Below are 27,727 nucleotides of genomic sequence, written 5' to 3'. Positions count from 1 at the left end.
ATTGATTGTCTATTGATTCAAAAATGAACCAGGTTAATCACAACAATAGTTGTCTTCTTTTTAAAGCTTAATATTTTAATATTAGATGTTTGAAAAGGTAAACAAAGCATCGGCAATAACTGGCAAAATCAAGTTTAAAATCAATCATTTTAAAATAAAATCAGTATTAATCACAACAAACTCTGTGTCCTTGTTTGAAGTTATTTTAATGCTGGTACTTCTCTGTATTTTGGGAGGGAGACTATAATAAGTAATAATTGTGTAATAAATCACTATTTTTATATTATCTTTATTATATGAATCAAAACTCTTCGGGCTCTATTGCTGCTTTCCTGAAGCACTGCAGAAACTAGAAACTCCAGCAGCTGTAGACTACTGTATTTACACACACAGACCTTATTCTGAAGAAGACTGATGTGATGGGCGTGTCCTTTGTGATTTCCAGAGCATCTATTGGTCAGTTTCGCACTGAACATAGCCGGAATCCATCCAGAGGCAGATGATTGGCACGTGAAACCACCAGTCAGACGCGGGGAGAGGCGGCGGGAGTGTTTAGGCTCTCGGTAGGCGAAGATTAGAGCCTTTTAGTGTAAAAAAAAAGTGTCAAGATTAATCGACTTTGTTAAAGCGATAACAGGGCTGATTTTTAAAGCTTAAAAAGGGGTCGCAGAGTAAAAAAGGTTAAGAAATCAGGGTGAAAACACACACATAAGCCTGTATGTGTGTGTGTGTGTTTGTGTGTGTGCGTGTGTGTGTGTGTGTGTGTGTGTGTGTGTGTGTAAGCCTGAAAGGCCGTTTCATCCTTGTTGACAGTTCACATTGTGACTGTTGTATGCTTACGTGACCTCAGGGCTCTGAGAGAACGGAGGAGGACTAAAGAGACGGAGGAGGAAAGACGAAGAGACCAGAGTTCATTACTTACCCTACACACTGTCTCTTCAATCTCTCTCTTTCTCTCTCTCTCTCTCTCTTTATCTTTCTCTCTCTCTCTCTCTGATTCACTGTATCTTTTGGGCCTGAAGCTACTCAGCGCCCCTGACCTACAGAGAGACAAAAGCGTTAGAGGAGACACAGCTACTTTTCACTCTCTCTCTCTCTCTCTCTCTCTCTCTCTCTCTCTTCATCTCTTTTTCCCTCTCTTTGTCTGTCTCAATTAGTGGTAGCAGACATTAGAAGTAGCAGAGATTTTAACAATACTGCTGGGCATCACAGTTCCTCAGTATTTTATGAACTATATCACATATCAGATGCTATTTAATAGAGAGAGAGAGAAAGAGATGATGATGATGATCATATTTTGTATTAGTCTAGCAAATGTAGCTGCTACGAATGTAGCACAGACTCTCGTACTGAAATATATACAGATATACAGGGGTTGGACAATGAAACTGAAACACCTGTCATTTTAGTGTGGGAGGTTTCATGGTTAATTGGAGCAGCCTGGTGGTCAATCTTCATTAACTACACATTATTGCACCAGTAAGAGCAGAGTGTGAAGGTTGGTTCAATTAGCAGGGTAAGAGCACAGTTCTGCTCTAAATATTGCAATGCACACACCATTATGGGTGACATACCAGAGTTCAAAAGAGGACAAATTGTTGGTGCACGTCTTGCTGGCGCATCTGTGACCAAGACAGCCAGTCTTTGTGATGTATCAAGAGCCACCGTATCCAGGGTAATGTCAGCATACCACCAAGAAGGACCAACCACATCCAACAGGATTAACTGTGGAGGCTGTAAGAGGAAGCTGTCTGAAAGGGATGTTTGGGTGATAACCTGAATTGTATCCAAAAAACATAAAACCACGGCTGAACAAATCACGGCAGAATTCAATGTGCACCTCAACTCTCCTGTTTCCACCAGAACTGTCCATCACCACAATAAATCTTTGTGGTCTAAAACCAGGCGTTTTTAGTTTCATTGTCCAACCCCTGTAGGTTGTTTTCAGTCAGTGACGCACCTGTGTTTTCTGTTGCCAAGATAGCAATAATCCAGAAATTTTAGGTGCTGTTGAATTTCTACTTTTTTTTTTCCTTTTTTTTCACACATTCGTTCACCTCTCCTCACCCCATCACTTTTCTTGATTGCTCTGCACGTCTGGTCTGTCATTTTCTCTCTCTCTCTTTCTCTCTCTCTCTCTTGCTCTTTCTGTCTCTCCCATCCATCTATCCATCCATCCATCTATTCATTCATCCATCCATTTTCTGCTCACAGTTCAGTGTCCTCTAATTTTAATCAGTCACGCTCCTGAGCTGCTGTCCTATTCTCTCTTTCTCTCTCTTTCTCTTTCTCTACGTTCGTGTGGTAGAGACTCCCCCCCCCCCCCTTCGTGTGAGTGTTCATTCTTTGTGTGTGTGTGTTTCAGTGTGGAGATTTCTGAGTGTATTTCTGGAATTTTCAGCTCACATTACATCACATCAGCGTTTGGGCCGTGGTGGACTCACTCCTCCACTCGGTCTGCCGCGTCTCTTCGTGGCGACGGTGGAGAGAACATGGCAAATGTCGTTTTCCTCAGTGCAGATCATACAGAGATACCCAGCCTGCAGCAGCTTCCCTTCTTCACTCTTTCACTCCTCACGTCCTCTCGTTTCCATTATTATGGCTGATGGGTCAGAGGTGAAAAAAGTAAAAAAAAAAAATTGTAATTAAGTAAAAGTACCTTTACTTTGCTAAAATTCTACTCAAGTCATAGTAAAAGTACCCATCTAAAAATCTACTCGAGTAAAAGTAAAAAAGTACTTAATTTAAAATGTAATTTGAGTAAAAGTTACATAGCTACTTTTAATTATTTGAGGTAAAAAAAAAAATGAATCGTTTTAAATGAAAAAACACACACAGAGGAGCAAGCGGATGGAGGAGGGGTTTAGTGTGGATGTGAGGTTCAGACATGTGGATTGGGCATTAATGTAAATACGGAACAAATCGCATCCCTTATTGGTTTAATTTTTCCAGCATTTTATTTTTTCCTCAGTAATTGGGAGTTTTCAAAAGTAGCGAAGTAAATTACTTGTGTCAAAATCTACTTGAGTAAAAGTAAAATGACCTATTTTAAAAACTACTTAAAAAATTACAAATTACTCATAAAATCTACTTAATTACGGTAACGTGAGTAAATGTAATTCGTTACTTTCCACCTCTGCTGATGGTAAAGCTTCAACGATTGGTTGAAATTAGCGACAACACTTAATATAGAATTATAGAAATTTGTCCATTTCAATTTTAGCCTTGACTTGTTTATTTGGAACAGCATCAAATATCATTATACAGTATTTTATTTATATGTTGGATTTTTTCCTACATTGTAAGTGAATACTAAAGTCATTCAGACTAAGAAGGAACTCATAATGAATCATGTAGTAACTTAAAAATATTAAACAAACCAAAATACTCTGTAAAGGAGCATTTATGTGCTCTTATCTGGGGAGCTGTTAACTTGAAGTTTTTGAGGCTGGTAACTCTGATCAACTTATCCTGTGCAACAGAGGAAACTCTTGCTCTTCCTTTCATAGTGTATGTAAACTATTTTTATAATATAATATGGATTAGAAAATTATTCAAATAGAGCTATTCACTGTATACCTGTAACTCTACCTCTTCACAACTTTACAACTGATGCTCTCAAACACTTTTTATTAAGAGACAAGAAATTCAAATAATTAACTCTTGATGAGTTCAGCACAGCTGTTAACTGAAAGCCTGAATCTCAGGTGACTCCACCTCTTAAAACTGACTAAGAAAATCCAACCAAGATGTGCAAAACTGTCTCTATCTAAGCAAAAGGAGGTGCTAATTTGAATAATCTATCATATAAAACGTATTCTGGTTTGTTGAACACTTTTTTATTAAATAAATTATTTGATATGTTTTTCTTCATCTTTATAGTTTAAATGACTTTAGTATTAATCTACAATGCAAAACATTTTAAAATAAGGAAAAAACACTGAATTAAAGGTGTGTCCAAACTTTTGACTGGTACTGTATGTTATGTTAAAGCGGACACTAAATAACAGGGTGACATTTACAGGCGTGCAGACGTTTTCCTCGTAGGAATAAATGCTGTGCACTTGTTATGTCACAATTATGCAAATTATTCTGACAAGACCCAACCAATCAGAGTGGTTTCAGAGCAACCCCCATGGATTCCATTGCAGACGATTATCAACCACCTGTGAACATGTGGTTGTATCAGATACTAAATTAACCAATTAATTAATTAATCTATCAGAATATGGACCATAGGGACCATCTAGTAATGCCATAGCAACCACCTGGCAGCACCAAAGTAACCATTTAGCAACATCATAGTATAGTAACCACCTGGGATACCACTGCAAATGTTTAGCGACCAATGTTAAGCAATTCCATGGCAACCACTCGGCAAAACCTTAGCAGAAACCTAGCAACGCCATTGCAACCATCAAGCAACACTACAGCATCAATTTGGCAACCACATGGCAACACCATAGCAACATCTGTGGTGATTTATCATTTATTATTTTTGTTCTGGACTAAAATCTTTTCTTTTCTCTTCTCTCTCTCTCAGTGGGATGAAGTGAGCGTGCTGGACGATAAGGGGAAACTAATCAGGACCTTCGAAGTCTGTAACGTCAATCAGAACAATCGGGCCCAAGACAACTGGTTGGCCACGCCCTTCCTGTTCCGACAGGACGCCCCGCGGGTCTTCGTGACGATGCGTTTTTCGGTCCGGGACTGCTCCAGCCTGCGCTCGCCCTCGCCCACCTGCCGCGAGACGCTGACGCTCTACTACAAGCAGGCCGACTCCCAGAGAGAGCTGGAGAGAACCTGGGCTGCCGAGGTACGAGACACTTTTACACTTTACTACATTTACTTTTAACTACCCCAGTACTGTTGTAGAACATCCAGGTGCTCTTTTGCAAACTTCAAACGAGCAGTGGCTTCCTCCGTGGTGTCTTCCTCCCATGATCTCCATTCTTGTTTAATGTTTTCCTTATTGTAGATTTGTCAACAAAATTGTTAACAAGAACATGTGCCAGAGATTCTGAAGAGAAGTCTTCAGCTGACACTCTAGGATTCTTCCTCACCTCATTGATCATTCTGTGCTGTGCTTTTGCAGTCATCTTTACAGGACTTTACCCGGCCTAGGGAGAGTAGCTCCAGTAACAGTGCCGAACTTTCTCCATTTGTAGACTGTCTGTCTTACAGTGGACACATGAACATCAAGACTTTTAGAGATACTTTTTAACCCTTTAACCCTTTCCAGCTTCATGCAAGTCAACAATTCTTGAATGTAGGTCTTCTGAGAGCTTGATCTTTTGCGCGAGGCATGATTCACATCAAGAAATGCTGCTTAAGAACAGCAAACTCGAAACTGGTGTGTGTTTTTTTTAGGGCAGGGCAGCTTTAACCAACACATCCAATCTCATCACATTGCTTGGACTCCAGGTTGGCTGACTTCTGACTCTAGTTAGTGCTTAGAAAAGTCACATACTGAATACTGTACTTCACTCTACCTCACTCTATCTTGAACTACCTCGCTTCTACCACCAGACTCATTATACAGTATAGACTGTGGTTCAGTAGACCACCTCTTTTGACCAATCAAATTTTGGTTCTTTGTTCAGGACCATGATATGTAGCCCCTTTCACTCAAACAGTCATCTCAACGCAAAAGCCCAAACCAAACAAGTTAGGTGTAAAACTACCTTTACCAACAGTAGTTTCTGGTTATTCTATAGTCGTACCAAACATCGGCAAGAACTTCTTCAGCAAGAAACATCCACAACTTGTACAGCACACCCACACACTGATACACACTCTGGCAGTCAGTTGTCTCACCACAGCCTGTTCCTGTGTGAAGCTCTGCCAAGAATAAAGGAGTAATCCATGGGAGTTATGTTATGTGGAAAGAGATCCAGCCTCTATGATGTCTGTATATTGCAGGAGTTTCCATTACGCTTTAGTCTTCATAGGCTTCATAACTGTGGAAGGGAAAGTGTGAGGTTTGAAGAAGTCTTGAGTAACATCAGACATTCATGGTGGAAAGTGAAAATCAGCTTTACAGATGTTTGGCTGGTGGACATCCGCTTGGGGCAGGCATTAGGTTGGGGAGATGGGGAAATGGGGAAAATGGGTTGAAAAAAACACAAATGAAAAATATTAACCATATTAACTGTTGACCAGGATGTTTAAAAAGTAGAATGATGTATTCTGTTAAAAAACATACCTATGTATTTAAACAGGTTTTAGTAGTGCGTTTGGGCTGGTAATGGCTTTGTAGAAAGCGGCTTTATTGAAAAAGAATAGCAATAGTGTGATTTTCACACCTTCAGGGACCCTAAAGGGCCCTACCAGCTCACTCCCCATGATTCCGGTCCAAAACATGACTCCACCCCCTCCTTGCTGACATTGCAGCCTTGTTGGGACATGGTGGCCATCCACCAACCATCAACTACTCCATCCATCTGGACCATCCAGGGTTGAACGACACTAATCAGTAAACAAGACTGTTTGGAAATAAGTCTTCATATATGTCTGGATCCACTGCAACTGTTTCTGCTTGTGAGCTCTGGTTATGGGAGGCCAAATAGTAGGTTTATGCACCACAGCAAGCCTCTTGAAGATAAAACACCTTGAGGTTTGGACTCCAGAGGCACCAGCAGCTTTAAATACCTGTTTGCTGTTTTTAATGGCATTTTAGCAGCTGCTCTCTTAATCAGATGAACTTGCCTGGCAGAAACCTTCCTCATTTTGCCTTTATCTGCACAAACCCGTCTATGCTCTGAATCAGCCACAAATCTCTTTCCGGTACAATGATTACGCTTAAGTTTTCGTAAAATATCTAATGCTGAGAGAGTCTTTTTCTTTCCCATGTTGCTTGAAACCTGTGGCCTGCTTAATAATGTGGAACATCCTTCTTAAGTAGTTTTCCTTTTACTCTGCTCATCTGGCAAACTAATTATCACACAATACCATCCATGGGTTTAATTGATAAACAAACAAACAAAAAATCTTTATGACACTTAAATTCAATTTGCATAATAATTTGGAACGCAGTGTAAAGATTAAAATGACATTGCTGTTCCCTTGAATGAGCTGCTGCCGTATCTTCACAGCGTGAATGAGAAGGTCAGTATCCTCTGCTGAGACACAAAAGCGCCGTACTGTTAAGATACCAACGCGCAAACGTCAGAGCGAATGCACTTGTCTCTTAAACGGAATTCCAACTTGGCACACTGGTTGGTTTTTTTTTATGTTACGCCCAAAACACAGACACACACCAAGCGGCGGTGCAGATTTCAGCACACTTTCAAAATAAAAGTTTATTTTTAAACAATTTCTGCTTTTTCTGGGGTATAATTTTTGGGGAGGACAAATCCACCTATTTCTGATATTGGGTGGCACACATCCCACCCATTCTCCCAGTTCCTACGCCAATAAGTACATGCCTTTTGCGTGTTTCGAGCCATATAATTTTTATATATATTTTTGTATATATTTTTGCACCCTCACGATATCAAAGACACACAGTCACGCCCTAAATCCAGCTAAATCCAATGCGTAATTGACCGATGCACTACAGATCACTAAAATAGGGCCTTAAAGCTCTAAGCCAAGCTCAGGCTCAAAGTCCATCATTCCTTCTTTCACTGCTACTGAAGGATCCCCCAACCAGTGTTATTCAGCCATGTTTTGACATTTAAATGCTATTAGCACAGATCTCTAAACCCACAGCTCTGTAACCTCCCTGTCTGTCTCACTGTTGCTTTGCTAAATTCAGAGACGCCCTTCGGGATTTGGAGTTCCACAAGGTTCAACTCCAGTGTCACTTTTGTTTTAAGCTTTTTCAGCGCTGTGTTTTTAGAGGCTGTCGCGTGGGGAGTGGGGAGTCTCAGCAGTGTGTGTGTGCTTTAATATAACCCTCCTCAGGGCCAGAAAACAGGGTTTAAAATGCTAACGGAGACTCAGGTGAGTGCAGTGGAGCCGCAGAACACTGTGAATTCTCCGAATTCAAATCTCTGTTGCTCTGAACAGACGTCAGGCTTGTCTTCTGCCCTTTTAACTACAGTACAGGCCAAAAGTTTGGACAAACCTTCTCTTTTTTAATGCGTTTTCTTTATTTTCATGACTATTTACATTGTAGATTCTCACTGAAGCATCAAAACTATGAATGAACACATGTGGAGTTTTATGTACTTAACAAAAAATGAGCTGAACCTCCACAGTCACCAGACTTGAACCCAATCCAGATTTGAGGTTTGGGATGAGCTGGAGCACAGAGTGAAGAAGGCAAAGGAGCAACATGTGCTAATAAAAACACCTCTGGGAACTCCTTCCTTCCTGTTGGAAAATTTTTCATTTCAGGTGACCACCTCTTAATGAAGCTCATTGAGAGAATGATGCCAAGAGTGTGCAAAGCAGTAATCAGAGCAAAGGGTGGCTATTTTGAAGAAACTAGAATATAAAACATGTTTTCTTTAGTTATTTTACCTTTTTTTAATAAGTACATAAAATTCCACATGTGTTCATTCATAGTTTTGATGCCTTCAGTGAGAATCTACAATGTAAATAGTCATAAGAAAATAAAGAAACGCATTGAAAACGAGAAGGTGTGTCCAGACTTTTGACCTGGGTCATTGTCTTGCTGGAAGGTGAATCTTCTTCCCAGTCTCAAGTCTTTTGCAGCTTCCAACAGATTTTCCTCCAGCATTATCCTGTATTTAACTCCATCCATCTTCCCGTCAACTCTGACCAGCTTCCCAACTCTGTCCCTGCTGAAGAAAAGCAGATCTACAGTATGATGCTGCCACCACCATGTTTCACAGTGGGGGTTGGTGTGTTCAGGGTGATGAGCAGTGATATTTTCTGCCACACATAGCTAAACGCTTTGCATTTAGGTAAAAAAAAAAAAACTTTGGTCTCATATGACCACAGCACCTTCTTCCACATGTTTGCTGTACAACAGCACTTCGTATGTCTTTCTTTCAACAATGGTTTTCTCCCGTTTGAGCTGTTTATTTATGCAACTCCTCCAGAGTGACCATGGTTCTCTGGCTGCTTCTTTAACCAATTTTCTCCTTGCTCGATCAGTCAGTTTAGGTGGACTATGGCCATGTCTTGGTACGTTTGTAGCTTTTCTTGTCATTTTTTTGAAATATGGATTGAACAGTGCTTCTTTGGATGCTCCTTGTCTTGCTGGCACATCTGTGACCAAGACAGCAAGTCTTTGTGATGCATTAAGAGCCACGGTATCCAAGGTAATGTCAGCATACCACCAAGAAGGAGGAACCACATCCAACAGGATTAACTGTGGACGCTGTAAGAGGAAGCTGTCTGAAAGGGATGTTTAGGGCAATAAATGATTGTGATCTAAAACCAGGTGTTTCAATTTTATTGTCCAACCCTGTATATATATAATATTTATAAAAGTATAAATATTTTTTTCTCACTTTCCAGCCTTCCACTGGTGAATCCAGAGAGGGATGGGTGAAAGTAGACACCATCGCAGCAGACAAGAGCTTCAGCCGGGTGGAGCCCAGCCTTCCTCACCAGTACAAACCGGACCGAATGCGTCGCATCAACGTCAAAACCCGCAGCTTTGCCCCACTGACACGCCGCGGGTACTGCGCCCACCACCCTCTGACCTTTTCTTTCCTTTCCTTTGCATTGCTTTGCTTCACTTTGCTTTGCTTAACGTCCCTCATTGTCCAGTGGCAATATGAGATAGGTCACTGTTCAGAGACGAGTTTAAAGACGGTGGGTTTCAGCCGGTCGCGCCGTCCCCCCGCCCAGCCGAAGCAATTCAGCTGAGTAAATATCAGCAGCATGCTGGGCTAATATTTGCAGTAATAGAGTCTGGATGTGAAAAAAGCAAAAGAAGACAAAAGGAATTAGTCAGGCCTCCCATTAGCTTGACTTTTTCTAGCCCAGTGCTTCACAGACCTTTTATGAAGTGACCCATATCTTCTAAATTATGTGTTTCGTGACTCATCCACCACCACCACCACCATCGCCGCCACCGTAATGTAAATTTAATGGGTGTGATATTTCAGAAAATACTCACTATTAGGCTTTCTGTCTGACTTCACTTTTGTCCAGACAAGCTGAGAAATGAGCAGCATGTCCAGAAGCATACAGATATATCCCTTATGTTATCTTTATGTAGATCTAGATCTAGATATTAGAACATGGCGCTCATGATGAGGTTGTTATCTAGCTCAAACCATCAAACCATCACTGGTTGTGGAAACTTCACACTAGACCTCGAGCAGTTTGGACTGTGTGTCTCTCCACTCTTCCTCCAGACTCTGCTCCCTTGATTTACAAATAAAATGTAAAATTTACTGATGATCAGTGATGGTTTGGAGAGACATGTCATCTGCTGGTGTTGCTCCACTGTGTTTTATTATCAAGTCTAAAGTCAGTGCAGTTTTGTTTTCCCGCAAAATCTTAAAGCACTATGTATCTTACAGCTTCCCTCTGCTGACAACTTTTATAAAGATGCAGATTTCATTTCCCAGCAGGACTTGGCACATTGCCCACACTGACAAAATACAAACAGGTCTGTATTTAAATAAGACCTAATACCTCCTTGCAGCAATGTTCTAACATCTACTGCGAAGCTTTTCTAGGAATAGCCTTGATTCCAAAAGAAAACCAATGTTTGTAGATGAGCAGGTGTCCACAAACTTTTGAACATGCAGGTTCACTGCTAGCACACTCTCACCTTAAAGGAAGAATTCCTCCCAAGACGTGAAGCTCACACTGGTCACCAGATTGATACACAGTTGCAGGCGACGACAAGTCATAGTTTGTAGATTATTAGTGAAAATTTAGGTTTTAATGCCCTTCTCTACTACACTAGTGGTGGCAGAAATTAACCAGCCAGGCTTAGCAAACCTTACTGAAGCCTAGTGATTACCTGTTCAGCATAAAAATAGCCAGCTTGCCTATTTCCATGGCTGTAGCACACTGTTTGAGAGCTGCTGTCCATACCTGGCAACCTGAAAAAAATGAAAATGGGACTGGGGGAATGGTGGTGGGCAGATTTGGAAGCCAAAAAACCCAAAAAGATCTCCATGATGTTCTGCACAGTTCAAGTTAGAAAATACTGGCTGAAGCTGCTGACAAGAGCTGCCAGTGATTAAACTCAGCATGTTTCTTTAATATCTGATGATACATTCTGATCATGTTATGAATTATTACAGGAAATATTGTCCTTAATGGTCTTTTAAAAGATTATATGCAGAAAAACACAACCAAGATATGTTTGGTGTCCATATTTTGTCAAAATAGATTTGGGTGACTAGCAGTGTTAGCAGTGTTAGCATCATAGCTCCAGCAGACTGACTCTCTCTCTTTTTCTCTCTTTTTTTTAGGTTTGTCTTAGCTATAGTAGACAGTGGTGCATGTGTGTCCCTCATGGGAGTGTCCATATTTTACCGCCGTTGTCCAGCCACCAGTCGTTTCCTAGCCTCCTACCCAGCCACTCCCTCAGGGGCGGAGCCTACATCCCTGGTGCCAGTGGCCGGGACCTGCGTCCCTCACAGTCAGGCCCAGGGCGGGTCGGGTCCCAGGATGCACTGTAACACAGAGGGTGAATGGATGGTGCCTGTTGGAGGGTGCACGTGCGACGCTGGATACGAGCCAAATCAGAACAGCTCCGCCTGTCTGCGTGAGTTCTTTAAATATTTACACTGCAAATCACCACAGTGCATTTCTATAGAGTGAAAATCTATAGTATGGGCTGAAAATCAAATGTGCACGAGTCTGATGACTGTAGAAAAGGATGGTCAGCTCTCAAAGGTGACGTCACCACAGGTTTGTGAAAAATCATCATAATATTAGTAATCATAATAGTGACGTATTTATTACATATTTAATAAAAATACAGCTTTGAACAAAATTAAGAGACCACTTCAGTTTCTGAATCAGTTTCTCTGACTTTGCTATTTATAGGTTTATGTTTGAGAAAAAAAGAACATGAGAAAACATGAGAAACGGCTGAAATAACAAAAAAGATAGAGGTAGAGTTTTCAGACCTCAAATAATGCAAAGAAAACAAGTTCATATTCATAAAGTTCAGGAATCAATATTTGGTGTAATAAATCAGGTATTCTGTCATGTTCTCCTCCACCAGTCTTACACACTGCTTTTGGATGACTTCATGCCTTTACTCCTGGTGCAAACATTCAAGCAGTTCAGCTTGGTTTGATGGCTTGTGATCATCCATCTTTCTGGATGCATCTAAACTGTGTATGACGGTAGTCGCTTTCACAAAAAATTTCTGAAATTTCTGAAAATGTAAATTAAACGAGTTTAGAGATAAATAAACATAATTTAACCTGATCTAATCAACAAATATACAATTAAAAAAAAACACAATATCTCTCTGTAGAACTGTGCAACATTCTAGAAAATGCAAACCTATCTGTTTTCAGGTTAAATCCACTATATTGTAAATGTAATATTATTTATAGACCACATTTAAAGTCTTATTAAAGAAGAAAACCAAAGTGTTTTAAATGAATCCAGTAGTATCTTAAAAAAAATAAAAAATTCTCATAGTATAAATCAAGTTTTAACTTAAATGACTGTAGAAAGTTTGAGTTATGGGATGGCAAATTTGTAAAAAATGCCCATATGGTTGTATAAAGACCAAATTGTGTTGTATAAAGACTTTTATGAAAAAAAAAGAAAAAAGAAACGATTATAAAATGACTCCACTGAAGTGTTAAAACATACATAATGAATACTACTATAAGAATTTGAATTAATGGGGTGACAAATAGCTTATTTGCTCATTGGTTGTATATAGATAATAGTTTATTTTTAGTTCTATAGAATATGGAAATCAGTGGGTTGCCATATAACACCACTAAATCCCATTCTCAGGTATTGAATGCATAACTATTAAGTGATATTACTGTAGCAATATGGAGAACTGGGAAGTCAAACCTAGGAAAAATGTTTATTCAGTTTATTGTAAACCAGATTTTGGAGTCCTATAAAACCAGCAAATCAAAGTATTATCAAATGATACCATTAAATACTTGATAAAGACTTTCTATACTATCTATAGTATAAGTGTCATGTGATATAACTGTAGCAATTTGGAATAATGGGAAATTAAACCTTGGGAAATGTCAATTTGGTTTTGCCTAAACCAAAATTTGGGGAAAAAAAGTCAGGTGAAAATTAGCTTTTTTTGGCTACGTTTAAAACTCAGAAAAGTCATTCAAAATAAAATTGTACTGTTCTGTGAACTGATGCAGGATATATATTCAGTTGGTTACTGCGGAGAAAGAGAGAGAGAGAGAGAGAGAGAGAGAGAGAGAGAGAGACAGGGAGAGGACAGATGGTGGTGTGTTGGATATCACGTCATTTTAAAACGTCCACAGCCTGATAGACAAACAGCATTTTGCAAACTGCACTGTCTAACAATACTGAGAGCGAGGATGTGTCACAGCCAGACAAAAAATGATGCACAGTCATCAGATACTGCAGCAAAAAACACTTACATACTAATCATTACAGCACTTTTATATTAACTATACAACAGCTGTTGATTTATTGACCATAATAGAATGCTTTTTCAGGTTATAAATCAAAATTATTATAAAAACACTACAAGCATTGGACAATAAAACTGAAACACCTGTCATTTTAGTGTGGGAGGTTTCATGGCTAAATTGGAGCAGCCTGGTGGCCAATCTTCATTAATTGCACATTGCACAAGTGAGCAAAGAGCACAGAAGGGTGTGAAAGTTCAATTAGCAGGGTAAGAGCACAGTTTTGCTCTAAATATTACAATGCACACAACATTATGGGTGACATACCAGAGTTCAAAAGAGGACAAATTGTTGGTGCACGTCTTGCTGGCGCATCTGTGACCGAGACAGCAAGTCTTTGTGATGCATCAAGAGCCACCGTATCCAGGGTAATGTCAGCATACCACCAAGAAGGACCAACCACATCCAACAGGATTAACTGTGGATGCTGTAAGAGGAAGCTGTCTGAAAGGGATGTTTGGGTGCTAACCCGGATTGTATCCAAAAAACATAAAACCACGGCTGATCAAATCACTGCAGAATTCAACGTGCACCTCAACTCTCCTGTTTCCACCAGAACTGTCCGTCACCACAATAAACTATTGTGGTTTAAAACCAGGTGTTTTAGTTTCATTGTCCAACCCCTTTTTTTGAAGAATCATCACAGTTAGTCTTTAGATGTACTGTGACTGCCACTGTGATGTTCAGCCGTGTTGAAGGCGCGTTCACATTCAGACTCACAGAGACGCCATCTGTGCACATGTATCAAATACAGGAGTACTGAAAACTCAGAGACTCGTAATTCTGATTTAACCTCCAGTCCCTTTTATCCTTGCGGCCCTTTGCTGCGTCACTTTTGCTTTACGTCAGTAGCGTGTGTGTGTGTGTGTGTGTGTGTGTGTGTTTATAAGCATGTGTGTGTGTGTGTGTGTGTGTTGTGTCTGCGTGGCTGTGAATCAATAGTCCCTGGGCCTCTCTGTCACCATAATTATATTCTCTGTTTGATGGACAGGAGACGGTGGGCTTCAGTGTACGAGTGTGTGTCTGTGTGTGTGTGTGTGTGTGTGTGTGTATGGTGAGTGGGGGGGTTGCACAGATTTGTTTACTGACAAAAGAGACCATCTGCAGCACTCACTGTTCCTTCAGTGCTGTGTTCACTACAATCGCACAGTGAGTCTTTCAGAGGGACCCAATGAGTGAGCTTTTATCTGGTGTCATGTTTAGGCAGTTGTTATTACGTACTTTATTACTGTGTGTGTGTGTGTGTGTGTGTGTGTGTGTGTGTGTGTGTGTGCGTGATGTGTGTGTGTTCTAGTTTTGCATATTTGTCACCTGGTCACTTCATGCATCTTAAATATCAGGATTATATCTGGATAAGATCTCTGAGACCTCCCCCTGATGATGATTGGTTCTAAATCCCACTTTGCTTCTCCTGAAAGTTTCTTCTGACTGTGATTGGTTCTATTCCCCAAATTGCTTCCTCTGAGAGCTCCCCCAGACTGTGATTGGTTCTAATCCTTATATCGCTTCTTCTGAGATCTCCCTCTGACTGTGATTGGTTCTAATCCTCAATTTACTTTTTCTAAGATCTCCTTCCTGACTGGTATTGGTTCTAATTCTTCTGATGCTTCTTCTGATATTAGTTCTAATCCCCTCTTTACTTTCTTTAAGGCCTTCCCCTGACTGTGACTGGTTTTAATCCCCTCGTAGCTTCTTACGATGCTTTCATCTGGCTATGATTGGTTGCCCACTTTGCATAGTTTCTGTGATTGGTTCTAATCCCACCGTGTTAGTTCTGGGTCCTCCTCTGAAAGCCATTGGTCTTTATCACAACTTCCTCTGTTTTTACTTTAATGTATTTTTATAAATCACAGAGCGTATAATTACAATTTGAGGCAAGTGTGTGATTGTATAGATGGTGTAGTATGATGTTTGTATGATGTTATACTACTGACTATAAACGTCTATTACTTGTTAGCTGCACTAGATCTCCAATGACAAAAACGAAAGAAGCCAGACTACCGCTTCAGATTCTGGGGGCAACGGGGGCAGGAAGTTTACAGATATCCTGAAGAAGAAAAGAAAGATGGGAGGAGAAGGGAAGAGAATGAGAGAGCAGGGGAAAGAGAGAGACGTGACACATTTAGGTCATGGTGATGTAATGGCCACTCGACTGTAAACAAGTGACAGAAACAGCGGGGGATGGGGGGCAGTCTAGCATACAGTGAGTGGACACAAGTTAATGACTCAAGAACTGAGCTAGCAGAAAATCCTCAGGAAGGAAAGAAAAAACGAGATATGGGGAAGACTGGGGTGGGGCTAGAGTAGGGGTTTAGTGGGGGAAGGGGGCATTCACTACATGCTTCAGTCGGGGAATTCAAAGGTTTTAAACATCCCTGGTAAAATAATAAAATAGTTACTGCAATTTATATATCTCACAAAAACGAGAAACACCCCTCACTTTTTGTAAACATTTTATTACTGTTTTTTCCACAATATAAGACGCCTTTTAAAATGAAAATCCTTTAATTTTCCCAAAAATCTCTAGTGAACTTTATATTATACTATTACATTATACAGGAGCTCCAGTCAGTAGCAGTATTAGCATTAGCTGCTAATCGCACTAAACGCAAAAGTGAGTATTATGGCCCTGTAGCCTGCTGCTAACCCCAGCTAGCACTGCTGGAGGAGCGTTAGCACTAGCTCTTGTAGGCTGTGAGTTTACTGTGTTAAAACAAGCTACGCTGGACGAACCGCTAGCTAATATCACCCTGGCTTACTGAAACAGAGAAAGGGTTCCTCAGCGTAGCGCTGTCGGGCAGCTAATGCTAATGTTTTAGCCTTAGTGCTGAAGAAACGTGGTAATCTAAGCTGCACATTGTCTACGTCGTTCATACTAGAGATCACAACTTGACATTTTAAAATGAAGGACAACTTTAAATAAACCCTATATATATATATATACAGACATTCACATCATAGAGCATTGCTCTATCTTGTCTGTGCTCATCCTGTATGTTGTGTGCACAGCTCTGTTCTCTCTCATAACACATGAACACCAAACCATGCAAACATGCACACGTGCACATCCAACATGTACACACTCATTCTGCACAGATGGACAAACAGAACTGAACAGGAATCTTCCTGTCTCTCTCTCTCTCTCTCTCTCTCTTTTAATTGATTTTAATTATTATAAATTTTGGTCTGATTTTATGAATTTTAGAGCAGTGTGGTGCAGTAGGGATGCACTTTGCTCAATTTTAGATAATGAGCTCTGCTTTGCACCTCAATTCCAGTGGAAAATGGGTTGATGTCATGTTATTTATTCATTTATCTTTTTGTGACATGATGTCCTGTTTTTTAAATGATGATTTTAATGGCTGAGATTGGCCAAAAAGTGACTTTTACATGTTACAACACTATTTGGTTTTAGTAAGGTGTTGTTAAAACTAAAAAAAAAAAAGTCTCCTTTTCTCTGTCTCACCTTCTCTATCTTTCTGTCTCTCTCTCTCTCTCTCTCTCTCTCTCTCATCTTGCCTATAGCAGCACAGTGACAGTGATAGAGTGACAGAGTGACACAGTAGTGTGGTAGCTCTGGTCATTGACCTGATTAAAGCAGATGAGTGTGTTTAGATTGACAGCTCATCCACATGAAACTGCAGCAAACTGCTCACTCCATGTTCTGATCTATTTTAAAATCCGTAAATATAAGGTCCGTTTTATACAATGTAATCATCTAAATCAGTTCAGTTGAAATATCCTGTTTTATTTTATTTAAAGAACAAGGATTTATCAAAGTCTGATTTTTTTACAGCACATGTTGGTGTAAATGTATCACAGCACTAACAAACGAGGCATCTTACTAATGCCAGGTTCACACTACATGACTTTTTGAGTCTTCAGTCATTGTGCTGTTTACACTACACGACTGGTTGTGCTGTAATCCTAAATCTTTCAGTTGTTGAGACTTTCACACTACACGACTGATCAGTGGCACGGGGTCACAAATTACACGATTTCTTACTGTGGGAAATCACCGACTCACCTGGCTGCTCTCTAGAAACCCGTTTCGTCACGAGAACACCAGAACTAAAAGCACACGAAAACTAACGATGCCATACCAGAGAATCACTATAGAGGAGAATACGCACTAACACTGAGTCCAACAGAGTTTATAAATGTCTGATCATTTTATATTGAAATATGTACTTATGTCCTCAAAATAGGACTATGTCAAAGGTTTTTGTACCGCAAACATATTTTTTATCATTTTGAACTCTTATCAGTTATGAACTCTTATTTGAATTCTACCTGTATTTCCAGGATCAGCTCGCCAACCAATCAGCTCACAGTAGCAGTAATGCTAGTGCTTTAAGGTGTAAAACCTGTTTTCTGTGGATAAAGCTTTCTTAGATTTTTAGTAAAATACAATATTCTACTTTCTAAAATTAAAGAAATAGAATTTATATATTTTTATAATTATTTTTCATTTAAAGTTTTTAGCTTTTAGCTCCATTCACCCCCTTCATCACTGTAAAACCCAATAAGTTGACTAAACTCAAAACTTTTGTTGTAACCGATTACCTAATAAATTTTAAGCTCATGTAATATAATTTTTAAGTACAGTGAACTTAACAAATACATATACATATATATTTAAAATTAATATATTCCTGAACTTGTATTTAGTCTTCTTTCTGGTTTCATTCAACTATTTTTTAAAATACTCATAGAAAAGTAGATGAAAGAAAACAGTAAAGAAGAATTAAAAGTACTGAAGAGAGCACAGCGAGAACACAGAGTTACTGCAGCTCAGTAAATGATGCTTGTTCTTACAGCCTACAACACAAAGGCCAAGTATTTAATCATAATATATGATCTACAAGTTTACCTAAGGTAGCCCCGAATCAATCAATACACACTGATGGTGACACCCAGTACACACTGACACCCAGTATGCAAATAGATTGTGACAGAAGCCAATGGAAAAGAAGCTGTTAATGGCAACAGACTAAACTCAGTTATTATACGCTGATTCAGCTCAAAGATCTCAGTTTGAATAGTACAGTATATGTGCCCAGGAATGTTCAACTAACTCAAAATAGTTGAGTAATGTTTAGAAATCTTATTAAATTTTATGTAAAACAGACTTAATTTATTTGAGTTTAAACAACTTCTTGGTTTACAGTGTAGAGGACTCACTTGCGGGCTCCCTCTGAACTTTAACAGTTATTTACTGATATAACAAAGGGATTAGTAGGGCGCTCAGACTCTCTATAAACAGAGCTGGTGTGTTTTGGACCCGTGGTTCTGTCTTTTTGTGATCTCATTGGCTGTATGTAGCCGCTGCTCCTGACTCCCAGTCGCCGACTGAGTCAGATATTAAACATGTTGAATATTTTCAGGGCGTCTGCGACTTGTTGGCGATCAGTCGGCGAGCGTCTTTTAGTAGTTCACACTACGCGTCAGTGCGAGCGCCAAGAGATCCCCGATTTCCCTCTGAGCAGAGGGTTTTGTCGGCGATCAACGGAAAACTGTCGGCGACTGAAAAACTGGCCCAAAATCGTGAAATATAGTGAACCTGGCATAAGCAGCTCAGGCTGGAAACGGTTACAAAACCATCTGTAAAGAGTTCACACTGCAACAATCTACTGACAGATCAGTGTTACTCACCACTGCTTCACTAACAAAGATCACACATAACAGCAAGGCATGTAATAGTCTGTGAGATCACAAAGAAACTGAAGGAAACTTCTAAGCAGTGGTGTGCAGTAAAGCCCTTCTAACCCTTCAGAGAAGGGGTGACATGCAGGTGCATATAAATCATTACATAATTTTTAATCAAGAAATATACATTGTTTTTTTTTTATTGTAAATATATATTATATCCTACATATCATCCTACACCATCCTGTGTCCTACTGCACTAGCCAATGCCATATTTTATGTGTCATTTCTCAATATATTGTACTGAAGATATGATAGTGTAGTAATAATCTGGGGGTGCTGGATGTCATACTTGCTGGTTGGACACCAAAAGAGAAATTCCCAGCTGGGCTCAGACACAGAAGTCCAATTGTCCATTCTGGAGTGGAGCAGAATGGTGGGCAGGCTGGGCTGATTGGAGGCAGTGAGCCAGATCAGTCTTCTGAGGAGAAATGCGATTTCTGGTTGTAGTTGATGATTTAAGGCAGTAAACACACTAGCAAATCACATAAAGACAAGCTATAGCGAAGTGATTCACACTGATCTGAGAGCCACAGTATTTTGGTACTCAGGTGAACAGCATGTTCGGGGCAAAGGTTGTGGGGTACGGCTTCTAGAAAGACAGCGATTTTATTACATTCATACTAACAATATACAGTGTATCACAAAAGTAATTATCACTAGTAATTAGAAGGTGAGAACTAGCACATGCCTCCTTCGATACATATGAGGTCAGAGACTCCGCCTCTTTTTGAATTGTCGCTGATGCAGCATTACTGAAGGAATGCATCCAGCAGTGCACTCAGAGGAAAGCGCAGCGACTCAGGTCTGATACATCAGCTAACAGAAGCCTGTGCTGACTAACATTACATTAGAAGTGATGAGGAGAAAGAGCGACCTACTGTGCACACCCAAAGAGAGCATGGCCAGCGCTACTCTCTCAGACTCCGGCTGCTGATGGCTACTAAAATAGCAAGACTCTGGATTCAAGCTAAGTCTAAATGCGCTTTATTCTTGCAGACCACCCAGAGCCCCTTAAAAAACCCTGCCTGTCCTTATAGTTGACCCGCTATGACTCAGCGTACGTGAAAGGCCGCACCTGCTCAGCCCGATTTGGAAACACTTTGCTGAGATGAGCTTTTCTAGACAGATCCCGAGCTCATCGTTTATGCTTAATAAACTTGTGTAGCCTCAGGCGTGACTCGAACCACATTCCTTGATTTAATTAATCATCTTTTATTACTGTGATGTATTGTTTATGAAGATCCGAATGTGGAGTCGGTGCTCTCGACAGTGTGTGTGTGTGTGTGTGTGTGTGTTTGATGGGAACCCTGAGGAGGTGGAGGCCTGGCCTGTAGGGTTTCAGCGCTAAAGTAGAGTCGAGCTTTTAGCTGCTTAGCCCTTGAGATGCCCCACGGTAAACACACCTTAAAATACCTCCTCTTACTCCTCCTTTAATTATTTCTCTGTTCAGGCTCATAGAAACAAACAGAAATGGTCTGTGGCGTGTACGGATCTGTATGTTGAAACTACACAGCATTTGTGTTTATACAGTGGTTTGCAAAAGTATTCCCACCCCTTAAACACACACCTTTCACATATTGTCACCTTACAACGAAAAATTTTAATGTATTTTATTGCGATTTTAAGTGATAGACTTAAAGGGAGAAGCAGCATATCATCGCTGTCCAATGAAAAACAAGTATCTCCAAAACAGCAACTTTACAGGAGAGAGAAAAAACCTTCTAAACTTTCAATGGAAGTCAATGTAAAAAAAAAAAAAAATTGTTTATCAAGAATTTTTGGCAAAGTGTAAGGGACAGTTTGTCTGTTCAAATTATATAGTAAATATAACTAAAACTCCACAAAAATGATAATTTTTGTCAATTTCCATTAGACAGCGACAATATAAAGCCATTGATATAGTGTCGGAGTATATATAGATAATATATCTATGCTAATGGGCCTGGTGGTCTGGAAGTGAGATGTAAGGTGTGTTCAGGTAAAAAAAAAATTATCTTGGTGGCGTGAAATAAAGTTGCGCCGCTGACTAATTAATACCATGACAACAGTCAACATTTAGTCGTCCAATTTTCAATCCAATTTTAGCCATGCAGGAACGCTGTGTGCGTTGGGCACACTCAGCATGTGTACACCCCTGCTCATTACACACACACATATAGTTGCAAATCCAGCTTTAACCTCAACAATAATAATATTAATAACACTGTAATAATGCTATTTTTAATTCTTTAAAAAAGTGAACACACAGGTCAGTATTCTCTGCTGAGATGCACAAAAGCACCGTGCTCTTAAGATACAAAGATCGAGATGCGCCCTCATGATACCAAAGATACTGATAGAAATTATGCGTAAAATTTACTTTAAAAAAGTTTTGCAGCTTTCTGCATTTGCTTTTTTTTTAAGTACATTTAATCTCACATAAATTTAAGTAACTTCAACTCGGTTTCAAGACTTAAATGTTACATAGAGTAAATAAGTGAACTGAACTTCAGTCAATCCTTTCTTTTAGTAACCTTTACCTAATTTCTGCATACAGTATTACCTAATTACAATTACTTCATTTATAGTACATTACTAAAATTTAATATTTTTAGTTAAATCACACATTCAAATATTTAACATAATCTCAAAGATTTATTTTGTAAACAGACCAAGTCTCACTCTCTCAACACATATTTTCATATACTAAAATACTGTATTACATGCCATCCATGTGTTGAGACAGTGTAATATGTGTGTTTTAACTAAAAATATTTACATTTCAGGAATTATAATATATTACGTATCATAAATTATTTGAGTAATATTGTATAAATTAAGTGTTAATTGTAATTAGGTAATATTGTATGCAGAAATTAAGTAAAGGTTAATAAAAGAAAGGATTGATTAAAAAATAAATAAATTCAGTTAAACATCAGTTATCCTCACTTTATGTACATCCACTGGTGTTCATTGTCTATTGTGTTCATCTATCTGTCTGTAGGTCTATCTATCTATCTATCTATCTATCTATCTATCTATCTATCTATCTGTCTGTCTGTCTGTCTGTCTGTCTGTCTGTCTGTCTATCTGTCTATCTGTCTGTCTGTCTGTCTATCTATCTATCTATCTATCTATATATCTATCTATCTATCTTTCTGTAGGTCTATCTATCTATCTATCTATCTATCTATCTATCTATCTATCTATCTATCTATCTATCTATCTATTTATCTTTCGGTCTATCTATCTATCTATCTATCTATCTATCTATCTATCTATCTATCTATCTATCTATCTATCTATCTATCTATCTATCTGTCTGTCTGTCTGTCTGTCTGTCTGTCTGTCTGTCTGTAGGTCTATCTATCTATCTATCTATCTATCTATCTATCTATCTATCTGTAGGTCTATCTATCTATCTATCTATCTATCTATCTATCTATCTATCTATCTATCTATCTATCTGTCTGTAGGTCTATCTATCTATCTATCTATCTATCTATCTATCTATCTATCTATCTATCTATCTGTCTGTCTATCTATCTATCTATCTATCTATCTATCTATCTATCTATCTATCTATCTATCTATCTATCTATCTATCTATCTATCTGTCTATCTATCTATCTATCTATCTATCTATCTATCTATCTATCTATCTATCTGTCTATCTGTCTGTCTGTAGGTCTATCTATCTATCTATCTATCTATCTATCTATCTATCTGTCTGTCTGTCTGTAGGTCTGTCTGTCTGTCTGTCTGTCTGTCTGTCTATCTATCTATCTATCTATCCATCCATCCATCCATCCATCCATCCATCCATCCAACTGGAACAGATAGCAGATTAGGCCAGACCTAATGTGAGACAGTGTACACTGCTAATCTGGCTTACAGTTTTTCTCAATTGGTTTGGCTCATTTCTTGAAACTGAGATGACATTCCTATAACTAAAAGGTAAATTGGCCAAACAGACTTACAGTTCTTCACAACACTTCAGATAACCAGCAAAATGTCATATGTCTCCCAAAACGTTCATTCTTGCTTCAAAATGAAGTCTTTCTCCCATATAAATAGTCAGTACCATAAAAATGGCATAGATCCTTCTCAATTGCTTTGGCACATTTTCATTCATTTCATCCTCCTGTCAAAATAAACTGGACGGTGCAGCAAAACTACATGGATCCTCATCACTGCTCATATCGCTCCAAAAACAGTTTACCCACGTGTCAAAACTGATTTCCTTTCTCACACAAATCATCAGTGCCCCCAAAATGCATTGTCCCTTTGGCATTGTGTAAGTACTGCAAGTCAAAATGCTTAGATGTTTTGTCTTTATGGCAGAGGTCTAGCTAAAGGAATACAATGTTCACACCACACACACTGCACTCTTTCTGCTGAGGAAATTGTAACTATTTTTATTTACAAGTACATTTTTACACATTACTGTAGGTAGAAAGAAAAGAAAATACTAAGGAAAATGTATCAAATATACTATGTATACAAATTACAAAAACCTGCAAAAACAAAACAAAATACATTACAGTAGGTAAAAAATAGTCAAGCATCACAAATGCAATACAGTAACATTCTGACTACTCTGTGTCACTCCCCTCTCTCCATCACCTTCCTGGCCATCCATCCGCTGCAGTCTGTTTGGCCATAAATTCTCATCAACATTGCATCTGATATGTTCTTTAGCAATGCACTGTGGGAAGAATGCCTGAGCCATCCTCTACACTGATCGCCACAGGACTATATAATCATTATATCATCACAGGACTATATCATCGTTATATAATCACAGGACTAGCATCAAAGAACTAGCACCAGGCCAAGATGTATACAGTGGATAGAAAAAGTCTACACACCCCTGTTCAAATGGTAGGTTTTTGTGATGTAAAAAAAATTACAATAAGACAAATAATTTCTACCTATAATGTGACCTATAACCTGTACAATGCAATTGAAAAACAAACAGAAATCTTTCAGGGAGGTGAAGTAAAAATAAACAACTGAGATATTGAGGTTGCATAAGTGTGCACACCCTTTTATAACTAGGGGTGTTGCTGTGTTCAAATTTAACCAATAACCTTCGAACTCACTTTAAATTGGAGTCAGCACACACCTGTCAACAATTAAAGTGCCTCTGATCAACTCCAAATAAAGTTTAACTGTTCTAGTAGGCTTGTCCTGATATTTTTGTAGCCACATCTTTCAGCACAAGCCATGGTCCACAAAGAGATGCCAGAGCATCAGAGGTATCTCATTATTCATAGATATCAGTCAAGTGAAGGCTACAAAAGTCATTAAATATACCATGGAACACTTTGAAGACTGTCATCATCAAGTGGAGAAAACATGGCACAACATACCAAGAACAAGACATTTGACAAAAATTGATGATAAGACAAGAAGAAAATTGGTCAAGGAGGCTGCCAAGAGGCCGACAGCAGCACTGAAGGAGCTGCAAGAATTTCTGGCAAGTACTGGCTGTGTAGTACATGTGACAACAATCTGCCGACTTCTTCATATGTCTGTGCAAAACAAACATCCAGAAAACATCTAAGCTCTACTTAATTTTCCAAAAATTCATCTGATATCTACCAAACGCATGTGGGAAAATGTGTTATGGTTTAATGAAACCAAGGTTAAACGTTTTGGACATAATTCCAAAAGGTATATTAGGCGCAAAAGCAACACTGCTCGTCACCAAAAGAACAGCATACCTACAGTGAAGCATGGTGATGGCAGCATCATACTTTGGGCCTGTTTTCTTCAGCTGGAACTGGGGCTTTATTCAGGGTGGACGGAATTTTGAACAGTTCCAAATACCAGTCAGTATTGGCAAAAACCTTCGGCCTCTGGTAGAAAACTGAAGATGAAAAGGAACTTCATCTTTCAGCACAACAATGACACAAAGGACACATCTAAATCAACAAAAGAATGGCTTCAGCGGTATAAGATTAAGGCTTTGGAATGGCCCAGCCTGAATCCAGACCTGAATCCCATTGAACATCTGTGGGGTAATCTGAAGAGGGCTGGGCACAGAAGATGCCCTCACATTTTGTCAGATTTTGAGCAGTTATGCAAAGAAGAGTGGGCAAATTTTGCCACATCAAGATGTGTCACGCTGATCATGTGTCACTGTGTCACGGTTCCTACCCAAAAAGACTGAGTGCTGTAATAAATGCAAAAGATGTTGCAACAAAGTATTAGTTATATGTATTTAACCAGGTGATTTTACAGTTTTTCTCCATTGGTTTGGCTCATTTCTTGAAACTGAGATGACATTCTCAAAATAACATGGACAAATTCCCAAACTAACTTGCAGTTTCTCATAACAGAATGGCATTTCTCATTGCTTTCATCACATTTCAAATGCTTTGTACATGTCTCAAGCACTTAGTACATCTTTGCAAATGGTTTTGTACAAGTAGCCTACACTTAACACAATCATCCTACATTTAGTACATTTTCCAAAAGAATGCATCTTGTTGATCTATCTTAATTGGTTAGTTCTCAGTGTAATGGTTGTTCTCTTCAAAACATGTCAGCACAATTTCATCATATAAGTCATCATCTGCAGAATAGTCTGCTCAATTCTCAAAATGAATTAAGAAATTGTAATACAATACAGAACACATATTTTGGAACATTTCATAAATTCATTACAATCAGGTGAGTAGGTAACAGGTGAAAGCAGGTTTTGATGAAAATGAGTGTCCCACATTACTGGTGACCAATCCATCAGTTTGTTGTCTATTATTTTGAATGCTGGCATTGCTCTATATACAGTGGATATAAAAAGTCTACACACCCCTGTTCAAATGCCAGGTTTTTGTGTTGTAAAAAAATTAAAGCAAGATACAAATAATTTCATAACTTTTTTCACATTTAATGTGACCTATAACCTGTACAATGCAATTGAAAAACAAACATAAATCTTTACAGCGAAAAAATATAAAACAAAAAACTTAAAATCACCTGGTTAAATACATATAACTAATACTTTGTTGCAACATCTTTTGCATTTATTACAGCACTCAGTCTTTTTGGGTAGGAACCTATCAGCGTGACACATCTTGATGTGGCAAAATTTGCCCACTCTTCTTTGCATAACTGCTCAAAATCTGACAAAATGTGAGGGCATCTTCTGTGCCCAGCCCTCTTCAGATTACCCCACAGATGTTCAATGGGATTCAGGTCTGGATTCAGGCTGGGCCATTCCAAAGCCTTAATCTTATACCGCTGAAGCCATTCTTTTGTTGATTTAGATGTGTCCTTTGTGTCATTGTTGTGCTGAAAGATGAAGTTCCTTTTCATCTTCAGTTTTCTACCAGAGGCCGAAGGTTTTTGCCAATACTGACTGGTATTTGGAACTGTTCAAAATTCCGTCCACCCTGAATAAAGCCCCAGTTCCAGCTGAAGAAAAACAGCCCCAAAGTATGATGCTGCCATCACCATGCTTCACTGTAGGTATGCTGTTCTTTTGGTGACGAGCAGTGTTGCTTTTGCGCCTAATATACCTTTTGGAATTATGTCCAAAACGTTTAACCTTGGTTTCATTAAACCATAACACATTTTCCCACATGCGTTTGGTAGATATCAGATGAATTTTTGGAAAATTAAGTAGAGCTTAGATGTTTTCTGGATGTTTGTTTTGCACAGACATATGAAGAAGTCGGCAGATTGTTGTCACATGTACTACACAGCCAGTACTTGCCAGAAATTCTTGCAGCTCCTTCAGTGCTGCTGTCGGCCTCTTGGCAGCCTCCTAGACCAATTTTCCTCTTGTCTTATCATCAATTTTTGTCAAATGTCTTGTTCTTGGTAATGTCTTGTTGTGCCATGTTTTCTCCACTTGATGATGACAGTCTTCAAAGTGTTCCATGGTATATTTAATGACTTTTGTAGCCTTCACTTGACTGATATCTATGAATAATGAGATACCTCTGATGCTCTGGCATCTCTTTGTGGACCATGGCTTGTGCTGAAAGATGTGGCTACAAAAATATCAGGACAAGCCTACTAGAACAGTTAAACTTTATTTGGAGTTGATCAGAGGCACTTTAATTGTTGACAGGTGTGTGCTGACTCCAATTTAAAGTGAGTTTGAAGGTAATTGGTTAAATCTGAACACAGCAACACCCCTAGTTATAAAAGGGTGTGCACACCTATGCAGCCTCAATATCTCAGTTGTTTATTTTTACTTCACCTCCCTGAAAGATTTCTGTTTGTTTTTCAATTGCATTGTACAGGTTATAGGTCACATTATAGGTAGAAATTATTTGTCTTATTGTAATTTTTTTACATCACAAAAACCTACCATTTGAACAGGGGTGTGTAGACTTTTTCTATCCACTGTATACATCTTGGCCTGGTGCTAGTTCTTTGATGCTAGTCCTGTGATTATATAACGATGATATAGTCCTGTGATGATATAATGATTATATAGTCCTGTGGCGATCAGTGTAGAGGATGGC

At 39.0% G+C, this 27,727-nt stretch overlaps 1 protein-coding gene across 1 annotated transcript in view; it reads left to right on the top strand.

The window, feature by feature from the left end:
- The window catches only part of ephb6 (eph receptor B6), a 121,478-nt gene that overhangs the window by 59,583 nt on the left and 34,168 nt on the right, over positions 1 to 27,727 (top strand). Inside the window, exons 3-5 of the mRNA XM_049480743.1 lie at positions 4,544 to 4,816; positions 9,436 to 9,599; positions 11,358 to 11,653. Of these exons, the coding sequence (XP_049336700.1) occupies positions 4,544 to 4,816; positions 9,436 to 9,599; positions 11,358 to 11,653 (733 nt within the window). The remainder of the gene's footprint in view (positions 1 to 4,543; positions 4,817 to 9,435; positions 9,600 to 11,357; positions 11,654 to 27,727) is intronic.

Source organism: Astyanax mexicanus, chromosome 6, assembly GCF_023375975.1.
Source record: "Astyanax mexicanus isolate ESR-SI-001 chromosome 6, AstMex3_surface, whole genome shotgun sequence".
In the NCBI taxonomy this organism is placed as follows: Eukaryota; Metazoa; Chordata; class Actinopteri; order Characiformes; family Acestrorhamphidae; genus Astyanax; species Astyanax mexicanus.
Note: the sequence above shows the minus strand (reverse complement) of the source record. Positions and strands in the feature narration are given on the sequence as shown.